Source organism: Patiria miniata, unplaced genomic scaffold (assembly GCF_015706575.1).
Source record: "Patiria miniata isolate m_02_andy unplaced genomic scaffold, ASM1570657v1 HiC_scaffold_7, whole genome shotgun sequence".
Classification (NCBI taxonomy): Eukaryota; Metazoa; Echinodermata; class Asteroidea; order Valvatida; family Asterinidae; genus Patiria; species Patiria miniata.
In genome coordinates, this window is record NW_024037074.1 from 41664136 (window position 1) to 41686291 (window position 22156).

Genomic DNA, 22156 nt, shown 5'->3' on the forward strand with positions numbered 1-22156 from the left:
TTATTTGAAGTCCCAGATTTGGGACCAAGAATGTGCCATAAAAGGATACTGTGCAGAGTTGAATTCAAAGAAGACTTGGGAGAAGAAATCTCACTTTTCATTAGGGAAAAAAATCAGGACTAAAGGTTCCCATCTTTAAATGAATAGGGGAGGGGTTACGGTTAGGGGCCATCCAAAAGTACTTGACTCGTTTATTTCTGCACCCCCATATCTGTACATGCACATTTCTGACATAAAGAATGATATTGATTTTGTTCCTTACATTCAGCAGGGTAGAGTTTTGCCGGGATTTTTCCTGATTTCAGGATTTATTTGTCAGGATTCTTTTTACAGTTTCAGGATTTTGAAAGAATCTCTTATGAAATGAGGAATTCCTGAGTTTTTACCGTAAAGGTGATTTTACGGAGTCCATGGACAAATTTCCATAGACCCTAGTACGTTGCTCTTGGGCCTCGGCAACCTACATGTACACACCCTCTGCTGATTAGGCTAAAAAAATAATAATAGTTCTGCTTCCGATTACATGGCATTCGAAAATAGGGTAGGTACCGGTACATGTAGGTAGGGATTTTTTTTGGGGGGGGGGGCACTTTTTTTTTGTACGATCATTTGGAGGCGTCTGCGTGTAGTCAAGGGTAAAAGGTAGAAATTGATGGTTTGGGGTGTTTTTTTCTCATTTTTCCCATAAAAATACTAGGGTAGGGGCTGTCAGAATAAGGTACATGTAGGTAGGGAAACCGGGAGCAGAATTGTTATTATTTTTTGGCCTTATTACCGGGTACGGTACATGGATTTTTCATTTTTGCGCCTTCCCACCCCTGATTCAGCGAGATATATTTGACCACGGTTTGATGTACTTGCCCAAGTTGAACTCTTCACTTTTTATCTGCAGACTGCAAATTATCTTTGTCAGTTCTGTGCTATCAGTTTGACTGATACCTGAATGTTATCACTATCAGTGACTGGTGCTTTGTTCACCAGGCCTCTCCCTATGATCTTTCCAAGTTGTTGAACGACCGTAAATCTGTGATAGGGAATAAAAGTCGCGGGAACAGCCAAAATCGGTCCAGCATCATTCTTATTGTGTCACGTCTGAACTTTGCCGTACTTCATCATATTACCGGTACATGTACGGTATGCTTGTTACATGGACTTTTATAACATGGATGTAATTTTTTTTTAAGTTGATTTGTGTATTAGCGCACAAGAAAGATACAAGTTGATGAGTGATTTCTTCAAGTTTTGCTTTTAAGGATGTGACTCAAGTTGAGTTTAATTTTTAAACTTTTAGCAAATATTTTAAGAACCGTTAAATTGTTATAAATAAACGTTTAGCCATTTCACAAAGGCTGATGTCTGCTCATTATGTCTGCAGACCGGCGTGATTGACATGATGAATCAGCAACGATTGACATAATATTTGCGGGCAGTCATTAAAAATTAAAATTAACTATGTGTGCCCCAATTGTAATCAAGTACTGCAGGGCTTCTACGGTTTTGAAAATTAAATGGGTTTGAAAACATCGAAATTGTTGTGTGCAATGTATGTTTGTACAGCTCAAAGGAAGATTGTGTGAACGTAGGTCCCTTTCTTATAAACGGGTTTCGTTTAAATGTTTTGGAAAATTGGTAAACGGATTTAGAATTTTTTTCACTTTTGTTTTCCTACCCTTCCAAAATCCATCAAAATCCATTCCCCCATTTGCAGAATCATGTTTATTCTTCCACATCTGAACTTTGCCGTACAAGATTGTTATGATATTTGTCTGTTACCGGTACTTGTACTTTTGGACATGTAAAAAGGCCTCTTTTACAGTGAATGGCAACTGTCCCCCATAAGGGTACCCCAGTGATCTGTCCTTGTTAAATAATTTGCCACACGTCTGTGGATTAGGGATCAAAAGTTATACAAACAGGCAAATCTAGCCAGTAAAAAAACTTCATCTTTACATGTACATCTGAACTTTGCTTTACAAGATTATGTGCAGTTTGTTAGTTGTATTTTTTTTGTACCGGTATGTCATGTGAACACACCTCTTATACATATACGTACATGTACGTACGAGCATACAGTGACTGGCAAATTTTCCCTGCTGTGGGTGCTATGATCTTTCCCTTATTTAAAACATGTGCCACAAATTAGAAGTCACATGCACAGGTGTATCAAGCCAATAAAACACGAATCTGAACTTTGTTGTTGTACTCTGCCGAAACACTTGTTCACTAAAGTGTGGCATTGCAAATTACATGCACATGTGGAAAACATCAATACGTTGTGGAATCCGGATACAAGTTCATGTACCGTATGTCACAAACATGATTTAAGAAAAATGAGAAATTTTGAGCAGAACAGTAAATTCCACACTAATGGGCCAATTAAATGTAGATACGTTTATGGATGTTGCATACAGAGGGTAAGGGATGAGCTAGTATTTTCTTGTGTTTTTTCCCCCCTATACACGGTCTTGCTAATTTGAAAAACTGACAAGGACACTTGAGACAAGACAAAAAATGTTATCATTTTGGGGGGAGAAAATAACAGGCATCTTTTCTGTGTGATACGTGTAACATGGACAGACACACTGCAAGAAAAAGGGTGCTTAGGACAAATTCAGTTTCTAATAGGCACTTCCAGTGACATTATTAAGCCATTTGACATTGTTATCAAACCAAAATATAACAGTTTTCACACTGGCTTCAAATTTATGATGTGATTAGGGTTACGTACAAACAGGGACAAGCATTTTGTGACAAATGTCCAGTCTGTTTCCTACGTATAAATCCTGATTATATATTCAAATAATTCTTCACATTGACTTGGAGTTTTCTAGGTTTTGACTGATAGCATTCCTCCAGGGTACATCTTCTTAAGTGAGTCATCATTAGGGGATCATGAAATTGTATGCTTATTTTGTGACTTTATCTAAAATGTCTGTCCTTCGTTACGTACGTAACACTTTTTAAAACAATACCGGTATCCTCTATATTTTTCTAAAATACAAAGCCAGTTATATCCTTTGCTGACAGTGAGGATATTTGTTCGAAGCTTGCAATGCTTACAGCAAAAATTGAGAGACCAAGATCGTACTTTTATTATCAAAACTTATGGTCTTCTCAAATGTCACACTTTTGGGCCCATTAGTGTGGAATATAATGGTCAAGGGTATAGGCCTACATGTAGATTTGTTGACCTGGTTGATTGGGAATCCTCAAACTGTGAAAATTTGAAAAGTAAGGAAAGGACCATCCGACATACGGGTATTTTTTTCACACAATTTTTTACAAAACCTTGTATACCGGTACATATCTGAGGTAATGTGTGTACCAGTTGTTAACGTACATAGGTTGTTTCTTACATGTATTACAGAACTAATCAAACTCAATGAAAACCGTTCATTTACATATTCAGAGTTACTTTGTTCAGAGCCAGTTGTATAAATATAAAATCAATTTTCTTGTCAGAATTTGTATCTTGTCTTAAAGACAGAAAGAGAAGTACCGGTAGCTACATGTACCGTTACATGGAGCAAATTGCAGGAAGCAAAGACTTGTTACTGCTTAAACCTGAACATGAATCTTTAGGGTGATTGACCACTGCTCCAGTTCTGTTGAAAACCACGAGAAAAAAATCTTTCTTTGTCTGACTTGTCGGAGTTATTGTCAAAAACAAAATGGTTTCTAACTTAGCCACTTGCCAGGGATTGTAAGTTGTTATTAACAATCTTTTCAGCATTAGTGTCTGACTGCCACCCTACAATACCTGAATAAAACTAGAACTTCATGTATGTCTGTTTGATGAGCAGAACACAGTATTAGACGTATTGAACTTGAAAGGAGCTAAAAACAGGGATAAATGTTAAAATATGTATACTGTGGAGCTCTTTCAAACAGTATTCTGGTTGCCTTTTTGAAGTTACTACCAGTATGTACTGGTTAAGTTGTGTTAATTAATACATGTACTGTTGGCTAACTTATACAACTTGATATAGATTCAATAGTAACTGGTCTAACCACAGACCAACAAAGAATGACAATTATTGTGGAATTTTATCAGTTTTTAGAAAAAAGTAGGCCGTTGGCTGGACTTTAAACTCCTGAATAGGTTTGATGGAGTCCCCAGCAAAATCCGCCACATTGCTGGCAGGCAGACAATACTCCATTGATATGTCACTCGGCTTTGCCTAATACGGTCCGATCGTAGTGCCAGGTTCAATGAAACTCCAAGCCTGATCAGATTCGGGCCAGAATTCACCATATATGGGCAGCCACTCCAGCGCTTCCTACGTCATCGTTGCTGCATGCATGAAGTTTGTCTATTACCCTCGGAGTTGGAACGGTGCGAGCGCAAGAGAGACGGAGAGGGTACAAAAAATTGTTCCAGCGTTGACCCATAAAGGCAACCTCCTTATCGGATTTAGCACGGTCCCCGCAGAAATGTTGGCGCAATGACGTCAGTGTAGATAACAATGGTGTGAAGACACCTCCGTTAACAGGTTCTGCTGGATATTGATGAATTGGTGCATCAACCCTGGAGGGGAAGGGGGGGGGGGTTTGAAGGGGGAAGAGGGGCTCAAATCTTGACCATTTTCTCTTTCCTTGATGTCCTGATTAGAAGTGGGAAGGAGGGAACTGTAGTCATACTGAGATTGCCGTAGGATGTTGTCTGTGACATCATGATGGCAAGAGACATGCAATGATGGAACTTCCATTTTCTTGAATTTGGTGAAATGTGGAGAGTATACCAGTAATCCTCCCAGAGAGAGAGCTAGGATTCTCAAGGGGGAGGCAGGAGAATTTAACAAATTTGAAAGTGATAGCCTGAGATGATGTTCTCACTAAATAATAAGAGTTAATACAAGTGAATCAAAGATGAAAACGATCTCAATGTTTGAACTACAAAAGGCATCGGTGCTCAAGACTAGTTTATATTTTGAGGTGGTCAGATCATAACTCTATGGTCAGATGAACAGTGAAGAACATTGAACCGGGAAACTGGATCAAATATGCTGCATGTGCAAATACTACATGTACATGTTGGTGACCTCCCATAGAACCAAATTAAAAGATGCACCTGCTAACGAACATTTACATTGTACATGTACCTGTGTTATGACCTTAACAGACATTTCAACAATTGCTTTTACCGGTATTTACATGTTTGAATGGTGAAAGTGTGATAAACATAAATAGGCAAGGACCATGGAACATATGTAAATGTACACACTGTGCCTGTTTTGGGAGGACAGGCCTTGCATTGTACATTCACAAATTGGTAATCGAAAGCAAGCTTGAATGCATTAGCACGGCTTACGTCCAATGCATGCATTGTACAAAGTAGACTTTTGAAATGTACAATGTAGGTTGCGGAATAAAATTAAATAGGCCTATAAAATGCATAAATTAGTTGCATTCCCACAGTGCAGATTGTTTTGATGTAACTAGCATGCAAAAAGCCTGCAAAAAGATACAAAATGTTTTCGAAAAATGTAAATGAAATTTGCTGTTCGATGCATATAATTAGGCTAGATTTGTGTAATTTCAATGCATGATCTAATACGGTACTAGCTCGCGGACCCTGGACCAGCGCACGTACATGTACATATGCTGCTCAGTACCTACACACACACACATTCACAGCCGCATATATATATTCTCCCCTAAATAATTCCAGCATTCTGAGTGTCGATCATTAGGCGCGGGAGCCTCTCTGGATGACAAGTATTGCTTGTTGCCATGGCAACAACGGCTGTGTGACGTCAATGGCTAGGAATAACACAGGGGCTCTAGAATTACAGCTAAAATAAGAATTGGGAAGATAAGAATAGTCCAAAATAGATCTGTGGATTGGCGTCTTGATGCGGATCTGTTCTCTTCAAGACGGTGCTCCAGGGCTGCTCATTAATTGTAGCCAACCTCCCCTCCATCTTCCCTCATTGAGCAGCTCCCATTTTTTTCCCCCCTCAAATGTGATTTCCGCAATTTAATCCTGCCTAGAATACAGGCCTTTTGTTAAAGGCTCGGTTGAGAAATGCTGGACAGCTAAAAAAAAAATGAAAGAAAGAAACAAAATTTGTCCTTTCTCCTTTTTGCCAAGTTACCGGTACATGTACATTGGTGAGTGCATTGCATGGTTAGCTTTACCTCTTGGATTTTTCTGATTCATTAATTAAGGACTGTGTGCATTTATATTTCAAGCTTTCTAGAGACCCTTCTACTAAATTTAGGTAGATCAAAATTGTCGCAGTTTTCTAGCCTTTTTCAGCAGATGCATGCACAAATTTGCTAGCATTGTCCTACATTGCACATGTACACATTTCTGTTATTGCAATTATTAGGGACTATATGAAATGGTGCGTCTACGGGAGACATACATGTATGTGGCTTGGAAATATTCGCATTTTAAATCACCATTTTACGTTGTTATTACATCTGGTACACTATCGGCAATGTGCATCACACATCAAAATATTGAAATGTAAATGTAAGTCCGGTGAAATTGCCACACAAACTGGTGATCTAACTTAGCTAAATAATAGGTCACTGTTTTTTTGCGAGCTGCACACATACGCGTACCATTTCTATTGATTCCTACTGTTTTGCAGCTGCGAATGCTAGTTTTGTCCAACAATACCGGAACATCATCTGATGTACATTTGTAATACGGATATCTGGAAGCCATTAATATCTGTGCATTGGTTCTGCTTGATAGGATAATCAGGCTTTATTAAATGACCTTATACAAGATTAATGAGATAATGCATGTGTGCATTATGGGCGCATATATGTGAGAGGGGAGGTGTCTGGATGGAATTCGTGGCATTGGATGGCTGGAAAAGTGAGCATCGTTGGTATAATATTTGTTTTATTTGTCTTGCAGATCTTCAAAAGACAATTCTTTTATAAAATTTGTCTATAATCGAAAGGGGGAAAACATTCAAAAAAATGGTTTGAAATGCAAAAAACACCAACACAAACCAACACACCCCCCCCCCCCCCAAAAAAAACCCAAATTATTATTTTTTTGTGAATTCTGTGTTTAAAGGCAGAACCTTTTGCCATGTGTAATACATGTACACGTACATGAAAAACATACCTGACCTTTCTACAATGTAACATACTAATTGTTAATACATACATGTACATCAACATACATTCACAAATCCTCCAAAATCCTCTTTGCAAAATGGCGGATTTTGCAGGATTGAGGCTTTATGGCATAAAGGTGTGGCCGATTTTGGAGGATGCACTGTGTCAAGGTCTTGGGCCAGACCTTATATTGTTTATGCTCACAATGTGCATAAATTGAGGCCTCTACCGGTACTTCAAATCCTCCGCACTGCTCCAGGATGTCACTGGCTCAGCCTCAACATATTGACAGTGATTGCTGAAGGATTTTGCAGGATTGAGGCAGTGGTCACCCCTCCAAGGACCACTATTCAAGAAATAATGGATGATTTTGGAGGATTGAGGCTGTATGCAATATTTACCTGGAGGCAGTTGGAGGATTTTGCAGGATTGAGGTTTTATCCCTGCAGAAATGTCTCTGAGTTAGGGTTAAAGAATTTCTCTATAAAATGAATACAAACACTGTATATTTACCTTGTGTACTTTTTATCTTCCCCAAAAAACAGATGGATAAAATTAAAAAAAATGTATACATGTACATGTAGCCGACATGAAAGCTAACCAATTTCCCATGATGCATCTGCCCTTAGCAACCATAGACCTGGGTATGACCTTCTCCCATCTCCCTTGTGTCCATGCGGAGAATCGTGTCCTCCTGCATCCTCGAGTTTTTTTCTCTCTATATTTGGGCATGTTTTGTCGTCATCCCACGCAAATTCTTACCTTGTGTCTATTTTTGCAGCCGTCGAGGCAATTACTTGCGTGTCGTGCAGCGGCCAAAAATAACCGAGGTTTATGTTTTGAGGGGGTGCCATATTATTACTTGCATTTCCGTGATTACTTAAAGGAACGGAAGGACGCAGTTGTAAATCTTGTCATACATTTATATATGTTATAATTGCTTTTTAAAATCAAAAACAAAATTGTGAAAAATTTGACATTTATTGTGCAAGTACATTTTTTCAATCAGGCTTTTCAGGGGGTGTTACATTGTGTACTATTCAGGCATACAACTTTTCCTCAGATCTGCTGATTTCCTGGTTTTTTATTTCTCATGAATGCCATTACAAATTGAAAAATACTGTACAAAATCTTGTGTGGTTTGGAATTTCCTCGTGTGTTCTAAATTCCCAGTTGCATGCCTAACTATTGGCCCAATGGCCCTTGGATATTGGTTCCTTTAAAATTAAAATGCTGTAACAGCGCACCAACACAAAACATCAACCTTAATTATTTTAGCTACATCCTATATATTTTGGATGCATACTGTTATTTCTCTACCTCAAATAAGACGGGATGAAAAGCCAGTTCTAGATTAAGTGAGAAAGCGCTTCATACAGGGAGATATTTTTGGGTCATCCATCTCTGTTTGGAAAGTGACTACTTGTTTATTACTTTCAACTATGTCCATGTAGCACATGTACAAAATCATCAGTAAAGAGAGTTAAAAATGCCATTGAACTGAAGCCTACACATGCATGTTAATCCTTTGCCGATATCTTTCTCTTCAAATTGAATAATATCAGTCTGTCTATAGTTGGACTAAGCTTACAGTGTGAGGCTGTCTTGAACTTGGTCACACCTCTGTCTTGTTATTTCAGACCTTTTCTTCAAGTTCAAATCTTTTGTGTGATGAGTCTACACATTGTAATGTGCATTTTTCTGTCGTTATATTTTTTAAAGATCAGTCATGTTAATGTTGCAAGCATTGACTAATTGTGAAGATTATATATTTAAAACAATCTACCGGTACCATATCGAAAATGATATGTATACATACCCAAACACAATATGTATTTCTTGTCAGATAAAATTTTACATGTAGCCCTGTTGATAATAATACTTGTAGTGTTCAGTGCATATCATGCTTTATTTGGTAAATTACACATCAAAATGGTAATTTATATCTCCCGAACCAAAATTCCTTCAAACATCACCTCATGGTATTGATCTGAATGTTATATTAAAGCACTAAGTCAATTCAGTATACAAAAAAAAAAAAAATTCAAACCAGACCTGAGATGGAATTCAGTACCATGAAGAAAAAAAACTTACTCAAATTTGTACATATGTACATAGGTAACATGTAAAAATTATCCCCCTGTTTCATACCGGGTGGGTACGCGTGCATGCATCGCTGTGCTGCACGTGTCGTGTGTAGTATGCATGTACATGACATAGCAGATGACTGTGTAGTGAGACACTTCATTGACTGACATCAGCCAACCCAGTTCTATTCATAGCGCATCTATACATAGCGCGTCTATAAATAACCCTCGGCGCTGCACCGGCTATTTATAGCCTGCCGGCAGGGAGTTGATTTCCACAGTAAATCTACTTGGCGCGATGTGTATGAGCGTCATGTATCGCGTAGAGGAGGACATCGATGGGCGCATGCACATGTACAGTGCTAGCACATTCAGCTTTTCATGTGTTATTCAGTTGCGTGTATGATGGGAGTATAATTGTACAAATGCCGGTATCTGTGCTCTGTCTTTTGTTGCATGCTGGCTGCATACAATGTAAAGACATCCTTTTTTCATGGTTCCCTTTTTTGCCTCTGAATTTACACCAGTCGGCGAAAAATAAAAATCTGGAGAAAAAATTGAAGTTGCACCCGTGTACGTGTACATGGCTAAATTAAATGCAGCCAACTGCGTATTGTCTCTTGTTTTTTTATTGCAATGAGTTTATCATGAAAAATCCATCTTTGGCAAGACGTTGTTGACTTACATTGTATCTGCACCATGCTGCTCATTAACGTGTTGGCTGTAATGGCAGCCATGTCATAACACTAACAATCAAGGCAAAGTACAATGTATGGACCCATGATATTAGGACAGGCAGCATCCTCGCATTTTCTGACATTGCATTAGTTGCTACATACATGTACATATGGTACCTTGTGCTTCCAGTAAAATTAAATATTTACCATCACAAATAGCACAGAGCCTGATTGCCCGAATTTGATATTCATTTTTTTTTTCTTTTTTTTCTTTCATTTTTTGTTAGTTGGGGTTCCAGACTGGGTCAGTCGGAAATGGGAACCAGAGAATAAAACATGGATGCCTTACTACACTGACATGTTTGTCGCTTGCATACATCTTTTCTTTCTTGCCATCTTGTTAAATGCACTTCAATATCAGAGGTTTCCCTTGGAAGATGTCGTCAAATCATTCATAAAAGTAGTTGTACGTGACCTTCAATTTAGAAATTTGTGACTTTTAAAACTTGGGATCACCAATGCTTGGCCTGAATACCATATACACTGTGTTACAGCATTTGTAGTCGTTATTCAAATTTAAGGGGGAGAAATGCATTCTCATCGTGTACCGGTACATGTACATGTAATTTACATGTAACACATGCATGACCCTTCAGAGTTTAGGATGTTCTTTATTAAATGGTTCCGCACATTAATGTAAGTACAATATGCAGGTACCAGTATTTTTCAACACCCTTTTCCTCCCATTACATTTGCTGTTAATGATTTTGTTATGTTCACCGAATCTAATTTTCATACATGCCGTGCACCATACATGTATATTAATGGAAAATTGTGGGATAATTTTAAATTGAAGTATTCTCATTGTGTGTGTAAAAGGAATGGATATTGTATCGACAGGAACATGTTATAAAAAAGAATTGAATTCATGTATTGTATTGATGAGATCTGTTTCTTGAAAACCCATTCATAGTCTTACCGAAAAGTTTTGGGGAAGCAAAAACCATTTATGGGTTTTTGGACGTGTAACTAACAAAAGAGAAATATTGGCAAGCCAGTGTCTCATTTACATATCATGCGCCATACTTTTTTTTAACTCATTCATAGTGGAGACATGTCATTGAATAAGTTTCGATATTAAAAATAAATATATTAAAAAAAAATAGAATTCTTTGATTGTGAAGGAGCGGAAACTGGCTCCTTCCTGGCCATCAATGGGGTCTGTCTTGAGGAACTGTGCTTTTCTCTTTCACTTCTATTCATCTCGGTGTCGGATGCAGTGTCGCCTCATGTTCCCATTTCACGCGATTGTATATTTAGAATTGTGCCGTCAGCGCAACTCCGGCAGTCTATTTTGGGATTTCTGTTTGAAAGATGATTTCAATCACTCACCCAAAACGAGGTGCAGGAAAAAAAGTGATTTGTGTACTCACTAATATTTTGTTTCATCAAGTTGTGACCTTGTATTGTTTTTTTTAAAAATTCCACCATACGTGTGTTTATGAACAGGTATTTTACAATAAATGCATTAATTACCCAAACAGGATTGTTACTTGTAAAAACCAAGACAATCTACTGTAGGCCTACAGTGTATGTAAGACGTACCAGGGTATTACATTTGTATGTTCAGGATATTATGAACAAAACATCGACAAAATTTTTGTTGCAAAATTTCTGTCTAAGTTATGAACGTTACATGTACATGTATAAATGTCAAAAAGACCACGAAAAGTGTGTTTATTTTGGCTTCATTGTACATGTAGCAATGCTAAATGGGTTATGAATATAAATGCGGCAACACTAAGGACGTAAATTATAATGTGCATGAATTAACCCATCAATTTATAGCAACCATTCTGTCCATGTTTACTTACAATTTATGTAATGATTTACAATGACCCAGCTGTAAATTTTGAAGAACTCAGACAGTCCTCTACAGGGTGGTGCAAAAAGAAGGAAACCCACTTTTGACAGGAATTGTAACCTACCGGTACCGGTACGGTACGGTACGGTTTTTTTAAATAAATGTAGGGAACTATAGCTCTTCAACCATACATGGTGAACAAATCTTGTGAAATATCGCAAGAATAGTGTTATTATGCTAGTTTGAATACAAGTCACCAAAATCATTGTTGTCCACGTGTAAGTCTAGTGTAGTGTTTTTTTGTCTTTAAATCAAGCTCCGGAGCTCAGTCAAGGAGATGGAATACATGTAAAGCTGTCCGTGGACAAACAGGTTTGGCACATGAAATTGTTAAACTACAATATACATGTATATCTCGGAGACAAAACATGTATTTGCAATCATTTTTTCGTCATTTCTGTTTAAGATCAATATTTCAATACCACTAAATTGAATTTTTGAAATATGCTCAACAAGTAGGTGAGAACTGCTGTCAAAAGTGGGTTTCCATCTTTTTGCACCACCCTGTATATTTTTTGTATGCATGATCATTAAGGCCTCAGGAATGTACAATGTACATGTATGTACCAGTACATGTACAGGGAGAAACTTAACCAAATATCTTGCTTTGTTGTATCCTCCAATGTCCCACTCTCAAATCCCGAATTTGCAGTCAATTTTATCCCGTAGTACATACTTGTACTGATTTGTAGGGTCTAGAAATAGGAGAAAAATGATCACGTGAATGTTTCAATGTACATTTTGTGGGTACTACTTACGTAGTTTGCTAGTCCAGAGTGAAACAATTATGACAGTTCACTGACCCTTGCCACCAGCCCGTCATTGCCGCTACGTACGTCATCACTTATACGGCTCTCGTTTCATGACGCCGTCAACCTGCCATGATTCATCAAAATTGGCCCCTAATATTCATGTATTCAGATAATGACCATTCCATGGCTATTATTGAATATAGATTTTCACCTTTTTTCTTCTCTGTCCCATGTTTAAGTGTCGTGCATACGTGTTTAATGATACTTGAATTTCATTCGCTGGACGAGTAAACGTTTTCAATTTGAAGTGGCCATACCCTGGTCTACATTTGTACACAGTGCATGGGGTGGACCAAGAGTAGGCTATATTAATGTTTTTATATAATGTTTGCTTTTCGTCATGTATTCCTTCTGGAAATACTCCTTGAAACTTGAAAATGAATGCGACTGCTGCAAACTGCTTTCTGACTGGATTGACCAGAAATATACAAATCTGAAAAAATTAGGGCGTCCTGATGTAGCGATCTTAACAAGATCTTCTTCAGAGGCAAAATGACTGAGGTACAAGAAACAAACATGTTCAAACTATCAGTATCAGTTTTCTACTGCTCAATTTAAATGTACCGGTACATGACACATATTTATTGCAGAATTTATTTTTGGTAACAACACATTCTTCTTCATTCATTCATTCCTTCATTTTCATGATGACTTGATGAGTTGGGCCCAACTGTCCCTGTCGAGCATAGTGTTGGAAAGAGATGGACCACTTGCTACATTACATGTAGCAGGTTTTGGATCATTACAAGTAGCAAGGGGGTGTTACTGCTTATAAATGTGTTTTGACAATATGGACTCCGTGCACAAACAGTAGAGGGCGCTTTGTAACCACTTTCAAAAGTCGGCCCCAGTGGGAGGTCACACCACATGCACACACTGGTTCACTAATACTCATGGCACAAGGAATGCACAACAAACTTAATTAATCAGAAATACAAACTAGTGCGTCTTCGCATAAGGCAGGCGCTGTCAGCAATGTGCTCGAATGCCCCGCCCAGTGGTCTCCCCAAACTCGCCATTTTTAACCGTTGAGGGGGTGCTTGTAAATGGAGCCAGTAACAGTAATATATCCAATATGTCGAATATTTTGGAGGTTTTCTGTGGCTCTGTGACTATGTAGTTTTGGGTGTTGGGGAATAGGAGGGGGAAAGGACTACTAAAGGCTACTAAATTTCCACAGTCCAGCAACAGGGTTACATTATTTTAATGGATGTGGGAGTATGGGCTCCGTATGCGAATAAGAGAGGGGCTTTTTTTGGTTACTTTTGAGAGCCCCATGGATGGAACGCACCGCGTGTACGTACTGGCTCCTATGCCGCGTATAGCACAAAATATGCATGACGTACATGTATTATATTCAGAATGTGCACAAAGCCATAGCGTCTTTGTTTGAGCATCAGGTGTCATCGGCATGCATTGGAATGTCTTTTGCAGTGGTGGTCTCGCCCCCCCCCCCCCCCACCCCCAGCTGTCTCCCCCAACTCTTCCTTTTTTACAGTTGGAGGTACTTGTGCACAGAGCCCATATTTGTACGGTACATGTACCGGTACATGTATACACTATTGTACATGTATATATCAATTTTATTTGCGTTAAGGGTTAGACTTAATTGCGAATTTTGGAAATGAATGATAACATGCCTGTACATGTAGAAACTACCAGAAAAAAGAAAAGAAAAAAAAGACTGTTTGCAGAACAATTTTGTTCTTGTGTATCTTTAACCTCTGGAAATTGATTTTTGTTTTTAAAGCCTTTTGTTAGTTTGGCACATGACCATTCCAAACAAAATTGTCTGCTTTGTGGTTCCTTGAAATCGGGCCCTGTAGTATGTACCATAACCATGCCAGCATTCTTAGGATCAACATCAGAGTGAAGACTGTAACTTTTTATCGATCGGGTGGAATACGACGTCAAATCATTCAAATTTGACCTAATCAATTTCCCTTCATTTATTGAATGAAAAGTTCTGAGCCTTTCAGCATATATCCAATCTATCAAGCAAATGAAAAAGAAAAAAAGAGAAACGCAGATAAGTTTGTTTATCACGTAATTTCAGAAGTAATTTTTCATGCTAGTTCTACACCAATCATTGACATTTTCTCCCGCCGTGTCTTATAAATATTTACCGCCCCAAAAAGGATGGGAAAATGCAAAGAATGTATATATTTACAAAGTTGGAATAATCAGGGACTTTATGACGTACATTGTAAATTAAATACCGCGGGCAGGAATGGCTGCCAAGACAAGAACAAGATAAATGTATGTTTAGCGATTCAATTGTATGCGGTGCAAATTGTATGTGTGGATATGTTGCAGTTCTGAATTTAATTCACAACAAAGTCAACAAAAGATTGTTGATTGAAGCGTTTTCATTTGTTGTCCAATTACATACATGTTGAATAAATAACCAGGGATACATTGAAACATATGTCCTGTCCTGTGTGGAATTAGGACCTACAAAATTGTTTACTTTTTGAAGCAAGTCTTTATACATGTATATTTGTCTTACGAGTTCCAATCAATATTTTTTTCATGATCGATACTGGCAAATTGCATACATATATGAAGTAAATATTAGGTCCTTTAATTAATGGAGTTTATGGACCAGTCCTTGGACCTGCCCGTATTTTCCCCATAATACATTTATCGATATCTGAAGTATTTTTTTGTCATAGTTTGCGTTAACTACATTTGTACATGTAGCATCATTGACGTAATTATGTCAATGAAACGTTAGACAAAGGGCTGTTTTTTTTTAATTTTAAAATATGAGAGAACAGCGCACATGTACATAACTGTATAACCTGAGGTTTGCCTCCATCTTGAAATTTTTCGATAGAATAATTTGATAAAGATATGTTAAGAGAGTCCTGATTTATTGTTCACAGATAATCTTAAAGACTTTAGTTTGCCCTGCTGTTAGACTTTTCAAAATCCTCAAGAATTAGGATGTTTAAGGGCAGTTATTTCATATTGAAATATATCATTTAATCCTACACATAATTGTTGTTCTAAGTAAATATTTGTCGTGACTTTGCTTGCCAGCATCTTTAAAAAGAAGTTTTGGACTTTTTCTGTTGTCAGTTTGTAAGGAAAAAAATCGTTGCCGAAAAGCGGCAAATAAGGGGTGGATAACCATGATCAGTTGAGCGGTGGCTTTTTAGAGTTTGAATTTATGTTTATCTCTAGTTTTTTTCTTTCTTTCTATTTTGCACTTCAGGGTGGTGAAGGTATCTTCGACCCACAGACAGAAGCAGATAGGAGAGCGCAACACTGCATTGTGGCATCACTGATGACAAGATTCCCAGGAATTACAGTCATTGGAGAAGAGGTAAAAAGAAAAAAAGAAAGAAAAGCAAACACAGAAAAAATAAAAAAAATACATACACTTGGGAAAGGAATTCCTTGAATACTCCAAGAGATGTATGGTATCGATGACATCCAGAGAATCCTTAAAGCCTCAAATCCTAATTCATCATTAGTTTCCTAAAAATCCAGAAGTCATTTTTTTGTCTGAAAAAGTGCAACATTTGCGTCATTTTGTAACCCTTGGAACTTTAACTATTGTTCACTGTTGTGCTAGTCCCTACTGAAGGAAGGTTCACAAACATCCACAGGGCTGCATATTTGCCTACATGAAGGTAGTCCAAATAAGGCTGTGCCCAAGCAGGCATTCAGGAGTAAGGCTTTGACTATGGTCAGCTTGTTCCCACACAATTGTTGAGAACCTAGACGATGGACACTGTTCACAGAAGATGGTACATTCTAGAGCCCCATTGTGAGGCACACACCGCATGTGCGAACTAGTTTCCGCACGAATGTCACGAAGTACGCATGACTAATTTCATTCCGGATCTGCACAAACCGGTAATATCTTTGAGCGAGCATCAGGCCCCGTCAGCAATGCGTTCGAATGTCCCTCCCAGTGGTCTCCCCCAACTCTCCATTTGTAACTGTTGAGGGGGTACTTGTGCACAGAATATATAGCTCAAAATTCGGACACAACCTGTATGCGTAGCTGCCTTTTCGTGGTGTTTTAAAACTTTTTTTCTCATTTTGTTCAGGAATTGGAGAAGGAAAAGATGGAAGATAGACAGGTTGAGATGGGAGATTCCCAGGAGGTTCTGGCTGTAGAGTGTCCCCCACAGTACCAAGATGTTGACCTCAAAGATGTAAGGTTGTAGTCCTTAAGGCTGTAAGCTTGTACCCCTAAACTGCATTCATTTATCTTTAGCAGAATCCGAAAGTACCCCAATAAATTGTAAGCAGGTTAGGAAATCTCGTTTAGCTTTATTCTTTATATTGTTGGAGTGTGGCCTAGTGGTTACGACTTGTGACTCGTGATCAGAGGGTCAGGGTTCAAATTGTGCCACTGGCCATATGTGGTGTCCTTGGGCAAGCCACTTCACCCCAACTTGCTTCTCTCCACCCAGGAGCATAAATGTGTATCAGCTTATATTAAAACTTTCCATGGGGCATTGGTTCCCATGCACAGTAACAGACCAATCCATTAACCCTAGCCCACTGCCACACATGTGGGGGACAAAACGTACACCTACCGGTATTTGTGCTTGTCATGCGTAAGCTTATGCATATCAGACATTTGGTTGCGTAGTCGAAGCTGCATTTTCTCAAAAAAGAGTTTGGCAGAGCTCCGTGAATCCGACTATAGTTGAACCTTCTTCAGAAATCTTCCAAAAAACTTTACGTAGATTTTCAATGATCTGAAAAAGTGAGGGTTACCTAACTGAAAATGCAATTTTTAAATGGGAAAGTTACTGACCAGCAAAGTGCCAATTGCTTATTTGTATTATTCATAATGAAATATTTCACATTTTACACCATGCAATGTATTTTTTGAAAAACCAGTGTGTTGTGAGCAGCAAACTTGTACATTTACTGCGTTTCTTCCAGATCAATTTTACAAAAGCCTTAAGCACTGGGTAATGTACACAAATTCTAAATCTTCAAGTCTCTGCTCTTGTTATTCTCAATGTATGTTATTTATTGTGTTTCACAAGCTGATTTTAGTTTCTTTTCTTTTTTTGCCCAGGTTGTCGTATGGGTTGATCCTGTAGACGGCACCACAGAATACACTCAGGGTAAGATTTCAAACATAAAACATTCTGGCTCCTTTCCAAACTTGAAAAAAATAGGCATCTTCTGAAGTCGGGCTGAAATGCCCATAGGAGGGAGTGAAGTAACGTCAGAGATTTTCAAGGCAGGTGATCACTGTTTAATCACGAGGCCCCCTTCAATGGCAAAAAAAAGTGTTGTGTAGCTATTGTACAGAGCAACCGTTCCATGACAGGTTATCTAGTCAATAGCTAGCACAATGCTTTCACCATTGAAGACGGCCTTCGTGATAGAAATGATACCGTGCCTGGGTTGGTCTATGACTAAAAAAAAAAGACGTGTTTCAGTCGAATTTCTAGCTCTACGGATTTTTGACAGTTCATATTCTATGCTGGCATTTCATTTGGTAAGAGCAGTTCTAATTCCCCCCTTGGCCAATTTTCTTTTGTGGTCAACAGAGGGCGCCAGACAACAACAGTAGGCTTAGATCACTGCCTTCATTTATCTCAGAGATGGATTGAAGTCGGAGACTAGCCAGTGTGTCTCAGACATAAAGAAAATTAGATCTGTCCTGATAATCTTGTTTATGAAAAGAGGCCGTGCCCAAAGTGATTCTGAAATCTTATTGGTTGCCGTTATTATGTGTTGATAATACCGCCTTCTCTGTAGACTGATTGAGACTGATTGGCCTACTTTGATAGCAAACAGAACACAGTGCAATACATGTATGGATTTTACACTAAGTTGAACACTACAGCAAGGGTCATTAGGCCAATAATGGGCTGGTAGATCTCAAACTCTAAATCACATCCACCATCATGAGAGATTTAAGACTGTTCTCCAAGACGTTTTGTTCGCATGACCTCAAGTCCGAGGTCACATTAATATGTGTGTGCATGGCTGGGCACGTTCAGGCATTCAAACCGTGGACGAAAAATGACGGAGTACAAAAGAGAACAATATCGTCCGCGATTCCCAGCATACGTCTGGTGTTGGGATCGTATACAAAACATACGGGAGTCTTCCTAAAAAGTTAAGGTACAAACAAAAGAGGGACATTAGGATGTCCACGGTGGGAGGTCGTTACATGACTGTGTGGGCTTGTAATAACTTACTCTTGAATGACACCTGAATGACTCGGTTACAAGTCTGCCTGATACTATCAGGACTACCTCACTCCTACATCTCAAAGCTTCATTATGAATATGAACAGTAACAAACTTGGGGAAAAAAAGGACTTAAAAAGTGGTTACAGATATGAATATTCTGTTTCCCTACCCTCCCTTTTGCAGGCTTCTTGGATCACGTCACCGTTCTCATAGGCGTGGCCGTCAAAGGCATCGCGGTAGCTGGAGTCATACACCAGCCGTACTTCAACTACAAGACCTCGCCCGTGGAGGAGCAAGGACGCACCATGTGGGGCATTCTGGGCCTTGGAGGCTTTGGCTTCGAGCACAAAGAGTCCACCAAGCGGGTCATCACCACGACGCGGTCGCATTTAACGGAGGACGTGCAGAAGACGATTGATGCCATGAAACCAGATGAAATCCTGCGGGTCGGGGGTGCAGGCCACAAGGTAAGAAAACCTCCAATCAAAGCTGGTTTCATAACTTAGTTTTAATATCGAGGCAACAAATACAGATATTCCTCACGGTATAAACTAAGGTTCAGCTCGCAATCTGAAGAAATGCCCTCAAGAAAAGCGATTACAAAAAAATATTGTTTTTAGTGTCCCAATTTCTGGAAGTGCTACTAATAATTTGTAGGTTTTTGTCTGAATCTTTTCTGTATTTACTTTACATCATGCATCTTTAAATTCATGTATTTTAACACCATTCATGTGTTTTTGCCATGACTTCTGTAAAATAAAATCATTTATTTATGTATTTACCTATTTGTTTTTGCACCGATAGGTGATTCAACTTCTGGATGGTACAGCGAGTGCCTATATTTTTGCCAGTCGTGGTTGCAAGAAGTGGGATACGTGTGCTCCTGAGGCAATCTTGCATGCAGTAGGAGGTGAGTGCATACACACAGGGGTTTATAGGGGACCTTCAATACAGGTGATTCACAATAAAAATCTGGTTACTGATTGATTTAGGTGGCATGGGTGGCTTGTGCGTAAAGCGCTCGCCTCTCACCAAGGTGACCACGGTTTCGAATCCTGGCCGCGGATCACATGTGAGTAGAGTTGTGCGTTGGTTCTCTCCTGTGCCACGAGGGTTTTTCTCCGCGCCCCCCGGTTTTCCTCCCCCCGGAAAAATCAACACTTTCGATCTCAGGCTGTGCTCCGTGGTCATATATGGGTCGATGTGGCCGGCAGCCATAGGTGCCTTTACGTGCCAGCGGCCCGACCACGTTGTAGCCGCGTCCTTCACAATTCAGCATACCAGCTGCGAGTAAGGATGATTAGCCTCCCAAATTATTATTATTATTATTATTACAATACAATATGCTACAAAGTGGTTGCCACAGAGAGTCCGATCATATGACATCAAAGTACCACGTGACCATTCTGTTTCCTAGTGATCGGCCACCATTGCAGTAGGCAAGCGTTTGGTCATCAACCACGTCATGTGTTGTAAACTAGACAATAGGGCTTCTTTTCACTTAAATATTTGCAAATTCTTTATCAAATGGCGTAATGGTCACTACCTGTGCCGTGTACAGTTGTCATAATCATGCCAACCCAGCACTGGATGTTGGCTCCACGTTTTGCTCGCACTTTTTGCCATTCATCACAGCTTGGAAGGCTGCCTACTACCTACTGCACGCCGCGCTATACTTACGATCTTTGGGTACGACAATGGCAACGCTGACTTCCCGGTACCCGGATGTAGGCTGGTTCACGTGGGTCAGTGAGAGAGCCCTCTAAACGGACTCATTGCACAAACAGTTGATGACTCTTTGTGACCATTTTCAAAAGCCCAAGTGGGAGGGACACGCCATTTGCGCATACTAGTTTGTGTGCACAAAACCCATAGTATCTTCACATGAACATCAGGCACGATGGGCAAACCATTTGACCCCAAGAAGAGAAAATCTGGTTACTGAATGATTCAACATTTTCCCTTTTTCTTGTTGACCAAACAGGTCGACTGACGGACTGTCACAACAAGAGCTACATTTACCACAAAGACGTGGAACACCAAAATACGGGTGGGGTGATTGCCGCCTACAGCAATCACCAGTTCTATGTGGAAAGGGTACCCATGTCCATACGAGAGAAACTCCCCACGCAAACGGGGAGTGCCGAGTGAGACCAAGGATGCAGGGAGGTCAACGTCCTCCACAGAAATGAGATAACGGTTGTAGCTCAGTCCACAATCACGTGCACAGATCACGGAAGGCACAAGTAAATTGTTTGAGAAAAATAGTGGGGTTTGCAAGACCAGGGAGGAAAAGATATTACGTATTGGTGATGGAATTGTATGAAAGATTTGATTATTAATCGGTTATCACCAGAAATGAACAGTTGAACACCACAGTGAATTCCAACATCACCGAGCGGAGGTTTGGTGCAAAAATCCTCCTCTATTTTTGTGAGTTTTATACCAGGAAAAAAAAAAGTGGACCATTAGTAAAAATCAACGTGCTGCTTGTGTACGGACTGAAAAGTCCGATACTGTAACTCGATCATGAAGTAGTTTGAAAAAAAATAAATTACATTCCAGCTGAGATGTAAACAAACGATTCCTTTTTTTCAGAGGTCTGCATTTTGGTTAATGGCTCTGACGCGGGGTAACTCACTTTAACAAAAAGATGATATCCAGAAGGAAAATGATCGAAAGAAAAATTTGCCTGGAAATTTCAGCAGAGATGCGAGAGAGGATACAATGTCGTACCAGAATAAAAAAAGCTGTTTATGGCGATTGTATTTTGTGGTGTTCAACTGCCATTCTCTAAGTGATTTAGGGAAACACTTCACTAGTTTTTACTCTATGCAGCAGAAATATATATACTGGTATATGTACTATATAAAATTTAAAAAAAAATTGTGGTATGCACGCAACATGACGGAACAATTTGCTTCCTGCCGGTGACAGAAGCCAAGACTAAAAGTGAATTTATGTGAACTATTGACCGTGACAAAAAAGTGACTTTTTGAGGACACGTAGAAAAAAGACAGATGTAAATTTAACCCCCAAAAGTGCTTCATTGTATCTTATTCATTTGGGGTAATTTGTTATTTCGTTATGTGAAGAATCATGTCGGAAAAACCGGCCTTTTGTCCAGCTTTTACAAATGGAAAGATGTCTGTGTATAAATCGTGAAGAGTCTTCCCCTGTTGTGTTCCACAGCGATGTAGAGACCACGCTACATTTCTGCTCAGACCTTGAGCAGGTTCGATCAAGAACCATATGTATGGGTAACCGCACTTTGGCTGTTTGTGTTTGTAAACAGTGGAGAGTCAGGACACAGAACCGTTGGGCTGACTTTGCGACAACCCTTTCACTAAAGACATTTTGGCATTAAACTTGCATTCCCCATGCT

The 22156-nt window shown here is 39.2% G+C and overlaps 1 protein-coding gene across 1 annotated transcript in view; it reads left to right on the plus strand.

Annotated features, from left to right (window-relative positions):
* LOC119718746 (3'(2'),5'-bisphosphate nucleotidase 1-like) overlaps positions 1-21800 on the plus strand; it is a 31075-nt gene extending 9275 nt beyond the window's left edge. Inside the window, exons 2-7 of the mRNA XM_038188148.1 lie at positions 15807-15917; positions 16651-16758; positions 17640-17688; positions 18955-19238; positions 19576-19681; positions 20756-21800. Of these exons, the coding sequence (XP_038044076.1) occupies positions 15807-15917; positions 16651-16758; positions 17640-17688; positions 18955-19238; positions 19576-19681; positions 20756-20922 (825 nt within the window). The 3' untranslated portion in view covers positions 20923-21800. The remainder of the gene's footprint in view (positions 1-15806; positions 15918-16650; positions 16759-17639; positions 17689-18954; positions 19239-19575; positions 19682-20755) is intronic.
* The last annotated feature ends 356 nt before the right edge of the window (positions 21801-22156 follow it).